We start from the raw sequence: 13,621 nt of genomic DNA on the forward strand, positions 1-13,621 counted from the left end.
GGTTTAATATGTGCAATAAGTTCATTTCAATAAGTTCTGCAATAAACATTGAACCGGTCCGGCCTTCGACTAGTACCGATTTTTTTTAATGTTGGCCCACTGTGTATTTGAGTTTGACCCCCCTGTTGTTACTGCAGTGTTAAAGAGGCCCTATTATTTCAGGTTCATATTTGTATCTTGTGATTCTACTGTTCTACTCTGATTGGTTAGCTGGCTGGTTCTTTTGTGATTAATCAACTGTTAATAGATGTCCCGCCCCTTAGCCTATCACGTACAATATGTTGGAGCATGAAAACGAAACTTGGATTTGACATAGTGATGTCACTGTTTCAGGCAAGTATCGTCATTTCTGTGATTTGAGTATTGCACTAGTCATCATCAAATTAAGTTAATTGTGCAACCGTAATAATGACTGACCTTTAAATTCCCTACATCAAAAATCTACTTTTGCAATCAGCACCTCCGCCAAACATCGTTGTGATATTTCAAGATTTTGTCAAAATGTTGCCATTCCATGCATTTTATTTTATGCACAATTATAAAAATATGCATCAAAACGTTTTTGTTGGTGAGTTTCCATTGGTTAAAAGATTCATGACATAATGGTAGGATTATTTTGCCAAAATAATTAGAGCGAGGCGACCTCTTTAACAGTCTAACTCTTCCCTGGCTGAAATGAAGGTTAAGAATTGTTGTGTCGCTGTCGATTGTGTCTCGTTTGAACATGTGACGGCTGGTGGGTATTTCAGTAACCTCAGGTTTCTTTCAACATGAAAGCCTTATTTTCCTGAAACCTTACTGAGAGAACGATGATGGGAAGAGCAAAGTAAGAGAAAAAGTTACGGGGGCCAGAGAGGAGGAGAGGGGAAGAGCGATGAAAAGGCAAAACACGTAATTGCCTCCGAGGCGAGTTTTCCTCGTGTTATTCGACTCTGCTCATATGGAAAGTTGCTAGGAGCCGCTGAGGGATGCTCTAAATGATGGCAAGAATAAGTTTGGCAAGATGAAAAAAGCTTGGTGATGTTGCGACAAGTCCTTTGTGTAAATTCCTATCTAACTGGAAGAAGGGGGCCGAGACCCTGACAGATTCAGGGCACAGTGTGTGTCTGTAAGTGTGTGTGTCCTTTTATTTGTCCTGTGAAAAAGGACATGGAAAAAAAAAGCTTCCTCATCTAGTGGCGTGTCATTCTTTCAAGGGCAAGTGACCTATTTGGCTGGTGCTGGAGCCTTATTTAAAACACACACACACACACACACACACACACACACACACACACACACACACACACACACACACACACACACACACACACACACACACACACACACACACTCTGGAGAAGGTGGAATTTTCTCTCACATTCACAAAGAATCCTTCAGTCTGAAGGTAACCTTTCCTTTCCTCCCTTTATCTTCGTCTGCTACTCCTCTCCGTTTCTCACCGCCTTTCTCTGGCCGCACGAAGGCACCCCGTGCTCAAAGGTGAGCCGGCAATGAGATGGAATTTAAATCAGACAAGAGAGGACGTTGACTAGATCTCCAGAAGGGGGAGGGGGAATAAACACTCTTCCCTCTCTCCACAGAAAACCCTCGTAATCAAAACAAACCTGTAACCGTCTGCGCTACAAAGTAATAACCAGTGACAAATTGAATTGCATACTTTTCAACTTGTGTCATCAAGTGTTTTGTGAGGCGACTCAAACTGCCGGGGAATCGTATAGGAGGCAGCGGACGCTCTGCCAGTCAGCAGAAAAGGTGACGGGTCATGAATTCTGTTTTCCACCGGGAAAAAGAGGATGAAAAACACTTCTGAGGAAATGAATGATAGAAGGGCAGCGGTGGTCTTAAAGCCTGACGCGGTCAAAACGCGGTGTGTGTGTGTGTGTGTGTGTGTGTGTGTGTGTGTGTGTGTGTGTGTGTGTGTGTGTGTGTGTGTGTGTGTGTGTGTGTGTGTGTGTGTGTGTGTGTGTGTGTGTGTGTGTGTGTGTGTGTGTGTGTGTGTGTGTGTGTGTGTGTGTGTGTGTGTGTGTGTGTCTGTGTGGTTCTCGTGCACAGTGTTTTATCAGTGTGTCTGAGATTTGAAATGCCATTTTCTTAATGTCTTTCATTTTTTGTAAAGCACTTTGAATTGCCTTGTGTTGAAAGGTGCTATATAAATAAACGTGCCTTGCCTTCTATGTGTGGGGGTTTGTGTGCCTGAAAAAAAGGTCTGCATTTAGGTTTCTGGAAACGAACAACAACAGATTCAAGTTTAGTTAGTGTGTGTTTGTGTGTGTGTGTGATTGTGTGTGTGATTGTGTACAAATAGTGGCGGTTCTAGAACATTTTACATGGGGTGGCAAAGGGGGGGCAAGAGGTCATGGTGGCATGGGAGGGCCGACAGTACGTGGTATTTTATACTGTATATATATATATATAACCTATTTATTATTAAATCATGCCCTAACTAGGGATGGGCACCGAGCCCCGGTATTAAACGGGCCCGGGGCGGAATTATTAAAGACCGTGGTACCGTTAAGCTCCGACGTTAGCGGTCTTTTTATCGGTACTGGAGACATGTAAAAAATATATGTCGTATGTATTATTGCTACACAAACATTATATTGCAGTTTTAGTGTCGCCAACTCTGTTTCTAATACGCAGAAAGACTGCAAAATGCGTCCATGATTATCTTTAGTATTTTCGATCTCTCTCCCATCTGTGTGCGAGGGGGCGGGGCAGTTTACACACACGCAGCTGCTGCCACACACTGCCACCCACCCACACACACACACACACACACACACACACACACACACACACACACACACACACTGCCACCCACCCACCCACACACACACACACACACACACACACACACACACACACACACACACACACACACACACACACACACACACACACACACACACACACACACACACACACACACACACACACACACACACACACACACACACGGAGGAGATGGCGGAGTAAACGGTGTGGTTAAACTTCACCCGTTTCGATGCTCGTTATCAAAAGTGCAATAAGAGTTCAGCATGTGAGGGCGGTAACACGAGCAATGTGTCTAAACATTTATCAAAAGTGCTCCACATCCAGACGGAGGAATGCACCGGGTTCCACTGTCTTTCTAGCAGCTCTGTAGCCCCCCCGTCCACGAGGAACGTTTCCACGTCAGCTGTTCTGTGTGCTAGCAGCAACACACAGAGTTAACTCAATGATACAAACATGGGTTATGATTAGAGGAAACTGAGTTATTTAGTTTGTTAAAGTTTCAGCTATTCTGTTTACAGTTCTGTCATCAGATTATTTAATCCGATTTGTTAAAACACTGTTGTTTCTTTTGATGTGAAATATTATTTATTTAATTTAAATAAAAAGCAATGTTTTGTTCACAATGTGTTTAGTTAGTTTACCTTATTTTGTTCTCCAAAAGAACCGATAAGAGTATCGTTAAAAGACCGGATCGATAAGCGGTATCGATAAAAGTAGTAGTACCGTTAAAACCTTCACGATACCCATCCCTAGCCCTAACACAAGTGTTCTTAATGCACAAGAGAAACAAGGTGTTCAGACAAACAAACTCAAATATAGTATAAAACAGCAGAAAATACTCATGATACCTAGAATTCTGTTTACTGTAAGTACAGTAAAAGTACGTAGTTATAATGAAGTACACAAATTACATCACCCATCTCTTCAGAGAGCTACAGGTGACCTGTGCAGCAACACATTTCAATATGTGTCAATACTGAGAGCCGCTAGATTGAGCTGCTGTGATGGAACATGTAAGGAGAATAAGAACATACCATGTGGTCCAGCTGGAGTCTCATCTGCCTCCTGATCCCTGCCCCTCTTTCTGACACTTAATCTTTATTCCTCACATACATGTCTTCTTCTTCACTAATGTATTCATCTCCTCCTGCTCTGACCCTCCTGGTCTCCTCATCTCCATCCGGCTTCAGCGACTACCGCCCCGTCGCACTAACTTCCACCATCATGAAGTGCTTCGAAAGGCTGGTCATGAAGCAGGTCAAATCCACCCTCCCCCCATCGCTGGACCCGTTTCAGTTTGCCTACCGAGCTAAACGGTCCAGAGGATGCAATCTCCTCCGCTCTCCACCCAGCCCTCACACACCTGGACACTGAGACTGACACTAAGACCAAGACTAAGGACCCATATGTCAGAATGCTATTCATAGACTTCAGCTCAGCATTCAACACCATCATCCCCCAGCAGCTTGTACAAAAACTTACAGACCTGGGCCTCAGCCCCTCTCTCTGCAACTGGTTGCTGGACTTCCTCACAGAGAGACCACATGCTGTACGGGTCAACAACAACACCTCAAACACCCTCAGACTGAGTATGGGGGCCCCCCAAGGATGTGTACTCAGCCCCCTTCTCTTCACTCTGCTGACCCATGACTGCAAACCCATCTTCAGCACCAACCACATCGTGAAGTTTGCAGACGACACTACTGTGGTGGGTCTCGCTAAAGCACTTTGAATTGCCTTGTGTTGAAACGTGCTATAAATAAATAAACTTGCCTCGCCTCGCCTCGCCTTGCCTCGCCTCGCCTCGCCTTGCCTCGCCTCATCAGCAACAACGATGAGACTAACTACAGGAAGGAAGTGAACCAGCTGGCCCTGAGGTGCCAAAACAACAACCTCTTCCTCAACCTGGAGAAAACAAAGGAGATACACGGCTGCCAAACAAAAACCATAAAATGAAAGTAAAAATACTTTAACTGAAATAAAGTGCAAAAGCATTTAGTATACAGAAATTGTCTTTAAGGATTTTAGAGGAAACTTTCCTCTCTTTTCAAAATCCATTGTCTTAAAATGTTACATTAAAATACCCTAAATAAAGTTCTGATGAGAAACACTTTTTTTACATTTTTTTTTTTATTAGATTTGTATGATCAAACACTAAAATAAAAACAGAACCTAAAGAGCTAGAATACTGTTATTTTACAGCTTTTTTCTAACATTTTCCAATCAAAGTTTCAACAAAATGACATCACAAAATGTTCTGTAGGAAACAATTACTCTGAAAACTTAAAATATAAAAATATTTGAAGAATTATAGTAAAACTAATGAATACAGCATTTCGTATTTAAACATCATACTTATAAACAGTAGAAACAAAAAGTAAGTTGCATTTTTTAAGAGTGCTTTGAAACATTCTCAACTGAAAATAACTGAAATTTCAAAATGGCGACATATGTTCACGTTGTCAATGTGAAGGAGCAGTGTGCAGGATTTAGTACGTCTAACAATGGGGATGTAGGTTCCAACCAATGGATAGCTTGTTCACTCACCCTCCTATCCCAAGCTTGTAGGATAATGTATATTGGCTGCAAAAAACTTGAGGCCCAATCACGTTTCCTCGGTCCATTCTGCGCTGCTGTAGACGTGGCAGTGCAACCGAGAGGACAAACAGATCAGAATCAGAAACAGGTTTATTGCCAGGTAGTTTCACACGTACGAGGAATTTGACTAGGTGTCGTACATACAAATAAAAAAAATTAAAAAAGTACACAGATAGCGAACTATATTAAGAACACTGTAATACAAATATAATAAGATAGAAATAAAATAAAGCAGTAATTTACATCGAAATAGAATACATTATAGAATATAAAATATGTGCAGTAAGCAATATTTAAACCTTGCATTATTTACCATCCTGTGATCTCCATTATGTAATGCATAGAGTCTGCATTGTGGCTGAGGTAATGTGGACCACATGGTGTAGTCCAAACGATAGCTGGGGATTCTGGGTAGTGTAGTGTCTTCTGCCATCCTTTACTCAGAAAAAATATTTGTTTCTCCGAATCGAAGGGGAAAAATACAAAAGCATTGCACACACTTTAAACCAATCAATGTTGTGTAATTAACAAGGATAATCTGGTGTTCTTTAGTCGAGGAGTAGTGCAGATATCACTGTAAAATCAATCGACAGTAAGGGGAATACTTACTTCCGGGTCTACAATTCTCCGTTATCCAATGAGAATGGACGCTCACATTGCCTTTAAGGGCAGCCGGCATAAACGAATGCCGTGCTTCCATGAGCGTCAAATCCCGCCGCAGATGGGAATACATTGAAATCAGTTGAAAGCTATTTGCGTCCCTTTATGACGCTGAAGGAGCCTAGGAGCGTCACAACTGGACGCCACGGACACTGACCAAGCGTCGCTCAGGGAGTGAGAGTGTGTTGACGCACACAGCAACTATTTAAACCCTTCTCCAGGATGCAGCACTGGGCTCTGTGATTAGGGTGATTGCACCCAGCGTGCCAGAGGAGGCAGGACCGCGATCATTCACACCGGTTGTCTATCCCTATTAATTGCTGATTTGTATTTAAATGAAACAAATGTGTAGCTCTAATGATTTAACTTCTGATTACAATTAGCCTATTTTGTTATTGGTATGTGTCCATATATATTATTTTTCGACTACTTGTCATCTGTTTTTTATTTTATATGTATTAAAGCCTGAGGCTCTGTTTGACTTTACACTTATTGAGAGGAGAGAGTAGTAACATGGAAATAGTAAATGAACGAGGAAAGACGGTCTTCCTGGTTGAACTCGCGCTGAGCTTCATTTGTCTCAGATCACTTCCGCATGTTCCCCATCAGCTTCGTAGCACCTTGGACACAAGAAGAACATCCTGTTTTTGTTTTTGAAAGACAAACCTTTATTAATGATCCAAACATTTAATTTGATCACACATCCCATCAGTGAAGTCTGTTCAATGATTTCATGACCAGTCTCACTTTCTCCGCACCATGAATGTGTTTCATCTCAGCTGTTTCAACCAGAATCAGACAAGATGTCCTTATTGATTATTATCATGATGAGTTCTATAAAACATCAGAGTCCCCACTTTCTATTTGGATAACAACAACAACAACAACAAGTCTGCAAAACAATAACATGTTATTTCCCGAGCAAAGACTAAGCTATTTACAGCAGAATAATAAATGTACTTATTGATTATGATCATGACAGGAAGTAATATCATTTTAATTAAACATGTTATGATGAAATAAGTGTTATAACCATCTGGGATCTCATGTGTAGTTAATTTGGGCAACAATAACATTTAATATGTCAAAAATAATACACGTGATTATAAATGTCTCTGTTGCTTTAGAACCAGAATAACATGTGTAGAATAAAAGAAGCTCTGCTGCTTCCTCTCTGAAGACTCGTGCACTACGAGAGAAACAACAACATGAATCAAAAGAAATATCCAACACATATTTAGAGCAAAGTTTACACATCAGTTCAGGTGAACAAGGATCCTCCTGAGCAGCCTCCATGGCTACACAGACACAGGAAGGAGCCGGAAGAAAGTCCAACATCTACAGAACAACTCGTGTGAAGATGTTGAAGCCCCGCCCATCATGTTTGATTGACAGCTGATCTCTGCAGTGAAGACATGGACAATCAGCTCTGATGGACACGGTAAGTTTAAGAAGTAGAAAAGTTCCTCCAAGGACTTCAGGCTATTTGAGTTTACAGAACTCAGCAGTGTCTCCATAATCACAAAGACAAACTCCAGCACGCAGCGGCTGAGTGAACGTGGTCTGCACTCTGTGGAGGAGAGTCGTGGTTTCAGAGACGATGCTGTAGAAGGACAGAACACCTGCTCTGTGATCCAGGTACACGCCTACTCTGGAGGACGGAGGACCTGAGACGGGAGTGCTGATACGGTTGTAACGAAATCTATAACTGTTTTTCAAACAATCTAAGGACCAAGATGTGTCATTGTTTCCAAATAAACTTTCCCCCCCTGCTCTGCTGGTGTTCTTGTATGCGACTGCTACAAAAACTCCTAACCCTCTCTGCTCCACCTCCCAGTAACAACGTCCAGTCAGACTCTCTCTGCTCAGGACCTGCTGACACCCAGTGAACCTGTCTGGGTGACTGGAATAAGACTGTTGTCTCATGAGTGTTGCTTTTCTGCCCCCCTCAGATAATACCAGCCGTGTGTATGCTGTGTTTGGATCCAGAGTGACTTCCTGTGAGTATCTTAAGAACCCAGCTCTGGAGGCGGGCTCTGCTGCTGACGGTAAAACATCCACTTCAGTCGGTGAGACGTTTGTCCATTCCTCTCTCAGGACGTCCTGTAGTTTGTCTCTGAGTGCTGACAGGGCCGCCGTCACGTCCTCAAAGTAGCTCAGAGGACGGATGTTGGTGCTGGAGGAGTGTGTAGCTCCACTGAGGGGGGCTGGCAGTGAGGGGTAGCTGAGCAGGAACTGGTTGTGGTCCTCTGTGTGAGACAGCAGCTCCAGCTCAGCGTCTCTCCTCTTCAGCTCAGAGATCTCCTGCTCCAGCTTCTCCTGGAGCTCTCTGACTCCACTCACTTCTCTCTCCTGCTGGGATCTGAGCTGCTGCTTCACGTCAGAGCTTCTCTTCTCCACGAGACGGATCAGCTCAGTGAACGTCTTCTCACTGTCCTCCACTGCTTTGTCAGCAGAGCTGTTGACGACCTCCACCTCCTGCTGAAGCCGCTTCACCTCCTTCTCTCCGTCCTGGATCCTCTGCTGGATGTCGAGTCGACTCCCCTCCAGCTCTCTCTGCCTCTCGGTCCTCTCTGCTGCAGCTGACACCGTGTCGTGGCCTTTGTGTTCGTCCACAGAGCAGAGATAACAGATACTCTGCTGATCAGTGCGGCAGAACAGCTTCATCACCTCGTCGTGACGAGAGCAGATGTTCTCCTGGAGCTTCTTGGAGGGCTCCACCAGCTTGTGTTTCTTAAAGACAGGCAATTCATAATGAGGCTGGAGGTGTTGGTCGCAGTAAGAGGCCACACACTGCAGACAGGACTTACAGGCTCTCAGCTTCCTCCCAGTGCAGAAATCACAGGCCACGTCTCCAGCTCCAGCATAGCAGAGGTCAGTAGCAGCAGCTTGGAGTCCAGTCTTCTTCAGCTCCTCCACTAAAGCTGCTAACATGGTGTTCTTCAGCAGGACAGGCCTCGGTGTGAAGCTCTGCCTGCACTGAGGGCAGCTGTGGAGCTTCTTCTCATCCTCTCCATCCCAGAAGCCTGCAATACACTTCATGCAGTAGCTGTGTCCACAGATAGTCGTCACCGGATCCTTCAGTAGATCCAGACAGATGGGACAAGAGAAGGATTCCCGGTCCAGCTGAACTCCTCTCTGCGCCATTTCACCTCTCAGTAGCAGCGAGTGTGTGAGTTTCACTTCCTGAGAGCTGAAACTAGTGTGACAGGTTTTCTGAACAGGATGTGTGTGGGCGGTGAATGTGGCCTATCAGCTCTTGTGCTTTACCCACATGTTGGTTAAACCCCTCCTCCTCAGTGTGGCTCTGAAGGGGAGGAGCCAGGAAGTACAGAGTGGAGCTGCTGGCTGTGTCTGAGAGCAGGAAGAAGAGGGGGGGCTCATCAGACTGACTCATTGCAGGAGGAGCAGCAGCGCTCAGACTCTGACCCGTGTTTATTTACACAGAGCCTCGTTTACAACCTGCTCTTCATTTGAAAAGAGCTTTTAGTTGTAAAATAAGTTGGTAAACTTACAACATCTGAAGGGGGTTAAATACTTGTTTCCTCCACTGTAAATGTATCGCCTCAATGTCCTGAAATAACTGATTGATTTAATAGTTGAATGTATAGTAAGTCGTTTTTTACTGTGTGTAGTAGTAGTAGTTTTGAGTGTGTGTGTGTGTGTGTGTGTGTGTGTGTGTGTGTGTGTGTGTGTGTGTGTGTGTGTGTGTGTGTGTGTGTGTGTGTGGACCCCATCACAGAGACACCCCTACCCAACGTGATCCAGGAGACTGAACCTCCTTCCCTAGCTACAAACTGCTGAACTTAGCGGAGAGATGCAGAAAAGTGAAATGATTTGAATCAAAATAGTTACAGCTCAAATGCACTGACTTTGTTGAAAGTGAAATGTTAAGCTGGAAGAGTCGGACAAATAGTGATGAAGCTTAATATTTCAAAGAAAAGTTGAAGGTATAAACAACTACAGTAAATGTGTATTAAAGCAACCCTCCTGCGATACATGCGTAAACATATGTTTTAGTGAGGGAGGGGTCAGACTGAGTGAGGATGAACACTGTGCTTTGTTTCAGGAGGAAGACTCAGCTGTCGAATAGTCCATAAATCAGCTCCTATCGTATATCCTTATCGTCTATTCCTTGACCTCTGTGTGAAACGTCACGGGGTTAAGGGATAGTGGATAGGACATTTCAAAAGGACTTAGGAGAAGAGACTGCGGTGCTTTGAGAATCCGACTGCACTTTCACTATCCGACGTGTTTATGATGCGCCAGCGGACGTCATTTGTGCGTCTGCTGCTGTGGGGGAACTATGGAAACCACAGTTTTCTATACAGCGGAGTCCACCCCCACTCAAAATACCCCCCCCCCCCCCCCTCTGCATGCCTTTAACAGCTGAATGCGGCGATTACCATGTTGTTCAGCAAAACGCCTCACGAACGTATTAAGATCCAAAGCTTTAGTGCGTTTTGATTCAATGCTGAGTACAGCCAAACTTGACAGTCTCTTCTCTGTCATTGTAGACCGCACCTCATTCCTTCTGTCTACTTGAGTCCGAATGCTTCTCGTTTTGCGCCGTCCCCCGTTCACATGAAATTGCCTCCAATCATATTTCCAAGCTCGAGCCAGGGGAGGGGTTACAAGGCTCTCGTCTTGTGCTGCATTCACTTGCACTCGGACATTAGAGATTTTCTCTCATAAATGTCCGATGAGCCACAACTTTTCTTTCAAAACAAAGATGCCAACTGGGGTGGCAAGGCTATTTTTTTAGGGTGGCAATTGCCACCCCCATGCCACCCTGTGTACAAATGTCTATTTTTATTTCCTGGAGCCCGATCATACATTTTCAGACTATTCGTTTTGTCCAACCAATGGCGAAAACTTGAAAATACAAAATACAATTTAGTAATCAAAATATCGGAGCAAAACATTTCAATCAGGAGAGACTTCATTTTGTTTAAAGAACATTTATTGACATGTCATATGATAAATGTTAAGTCTTTGGCGATTAAACCCCGATCCTGAAATCGTATATCTAAAGGGGGAAATGCAGCCGTGAGCATAGGGAACCCCCCGGGGTCTAGACACTGGTGATGATGCTGAAGATCTGGATTTGATGAGGAGATGGGATGAAGAGGAGGGTGATGAGGTATTTGCTCTCCTGGCACTGGATGTGATGAAAGGAGGTGGATGGGGAGGAGGCGGGCGGCGGCATGGAAACCTGAAATCACAGCTGACTGCAGGAGAGAGGAGAACCATTTTAAAGTGTGGCTGCAGCACGGTGATTGGCTGCGGAGTGAATGCATACCCAGTCTTCCTGAAAGAACTTGCGCTGAGCTTCATAAAGTCATCTTAGCTTGATTAACAACTTTAACTGCTTTCAAAATTCTTGTTGATTCATGTTTTTACACAACTAATTAAATAATACATTACTTATCTCAGCACTAGCCCTGTCATGCTATGTTTAAAGGTATATTTGTAGCTTGGAGGCTCACATTTCTCGACCTAATGATCCTGAAGCAGCTGGAGTAACAGATCCCCTCCATCGTGCTACACATGAAACCACACCAGCATGTGGAACAATCTACTTGCATTTACAGACCTAATTCACCTTTAATTATATATTAGCACAACATAATTAGACTAAAGAATTAGTCAAGACACAAACAGAGAAACGCTGAAATGCTGAGAGTTTGCTTCAGGCTGTTAAATGTACCAGATGGCCGGGGTTTTACTGACTGTTCACCGAGTGCCAGACAAGGAAATTGCACAAAGCTCATTTAAATTGCAAATACGCCACTGTGAAGTCGACACTTGCTGACTCTCGTCATATTGTTTTATTCTGTAATGAGGACGAAAAGAGAGTAATTGTTGTACTAATTTTCACATTTCTGTTCAACACATATGTGAAAAAAATACAAATGATACAAGTTCAGATATTTTCCTCATTAGGTTGAGTCTAAAGTGAATAGCAAAGGTCAGCATTTTTTTTTTAATATGGTATACTCCATTTCTTCTAGGGGTAAAGAAACGGTGGACAATGTCTCCCTCGTGTGTTTTAAGGAAGGAACAGCAGTTAAAGACCACATCGTTCACATATTTTGCATTCATGATACAACCATAGACTGTAGCCTATAAGGATACAACACGTAAAAAGGGCCTGCAAGCATACATGTGAACACACACACACGTATTTCATTCATGGATTAAAAACATTTGGAAGATCTCCAGACTTCAGCCTCGAGGCCAAACTTTGAGCACGCAGCATCTTTCCGAGGGATTTGGGGCAAACTGTATCAGGTTGATGTAATTCCATTAACTCCGTCATTGTGTCCGCGAGGCAACAAACAGCTAATGTTTCTCTAATTTCCTGAGACATGTGTGCATGCTGCCAAGTCCTTCGCGCTGTCCAACTAGAAATCAATTACAGAGTTGGACGTCATAGTACACATATGAGACTATACATCATCATTTTGGACCGGAAATACTTTCTCAAGAGGAAAGTCAATTTGTAAAATATCCTCGAGTAGCGAGCGGTCATTTAAAGGGGCGATTCTGCTTTTTGGAGTTTGCCTCTCCTGTAGTGTATTATATAAGTTTGTGTGCACTGCATGTAAATGGTCTGCAAAGGCTCACATCCAGAGGGAGTTTCTCCCTGGACCAATAGACCACACTTTATTTCTGATGGATATTAACCAAAACTTAAAGGGCACCTATCATGCAAAATGCACTTTTGTACATCTTGTATACATGAATGTGTCCCCGGTGTGTCAGGGAACTCACCAAGTGTCAGAAAACACAACCCTCTCTCTTTTCCTCCATACCCAAATCTCTGAAAACGGGGCTGCAACGGATCTGATACAGATTTGAAATATCTCTGACGTCAGAAACAAGGAGCTCCGCCTACTGTATATGGGCAACTCTCCGCCTATCAGGGGAATGGGGGGTTGCCGTGGCATGGTAACATGACGCTCGTGCCTTGCCCCCCTTAAACTTCACAGACATGTTTTATATAGGTATGGCCCGACAATATATTATTCAAATATAGCATGATAGGTCCACTTTAAATTTGCAATAAAAATAACATAATATTTGAAACATTGAAGTATCAACTGGTACTTAATTATTATTGTATCCTTTCCCATTATGCATCTTGTTTTTATTGGATTTATATAATTTTTTTAATCTAGCTGTTGAAAAAATAATAATTGTGAATTAAATCCACCTTGTTTTAGTTTCTAGAGATGTACATTTTGTATAAATGTTTCTAGAGATCAGCTGGTTGGACTCCAATTAAGCAGAACAAAAAGTTTCAGGGGTGAACATTTTCTGTGTTTTCATCTCCAATAACATTTCACATTAGAGGGAATAGTAAAGTGTGGTCCCTTGCAACACGTGTAAAGAAGTTCAACTCTCATATTGTAGTAATATTATTAGAGGACAGGAGACTTTGAAGGCATATCTTTTGACTTACCTTAAAGTTGCAGCTCTGCTCTCACTGTTGTTCACTTCTTCCAGATGTGATCACAGCGCTGACATCAGACCTGAATGCATTAGGAAATACTGAAGCATGCACTAAAGAATGACTTTC

The 13,621-nt window shown here is 43.2% G+C and overlaps 1 protein-coding gene across 1 annotated transcript; it reads right to left on the reverse strand.

Annotated features, from left to right (window-relative positions):
* Window positions 1-6,686: 6,686 nt before the first annotated feature.
* LOC117455404 (tripartite motif-containing protein 16-like) lies at window positions 6,687-9,244 on the reverse strand. The gene has a single exon (XM_034094918.2). The coding sequence runs from the start codon at window positions 9,181-9,183 to the stop codon at window positions 7,519-7,521; it is 1,665 nt and encodes a 554-aa protein (XP_033950809.1). The 5' UTR covers window positions 9,184-9,244; the 3' UTR covers window positions 6,687-7,518.
* Between the last annotated feature and the right edge of the window lie 4,377 nt (window positions 9,245-13,621).

This window comes from Pseudochaenichthys georgianus, chromosome 11 (genome assembly GCF_902827115.2).
Source record: "Pseudochaenichthys georgianus chromosome 11, fPseGeo1.2, whole genome shotgun sequence".
NCBI lineage: Eukaryota > Metazoa > Chordata > Actinopteri > Perciformes > Channichthyidae > Pseudochaenichthys > Pseudochaenichthys georgianus.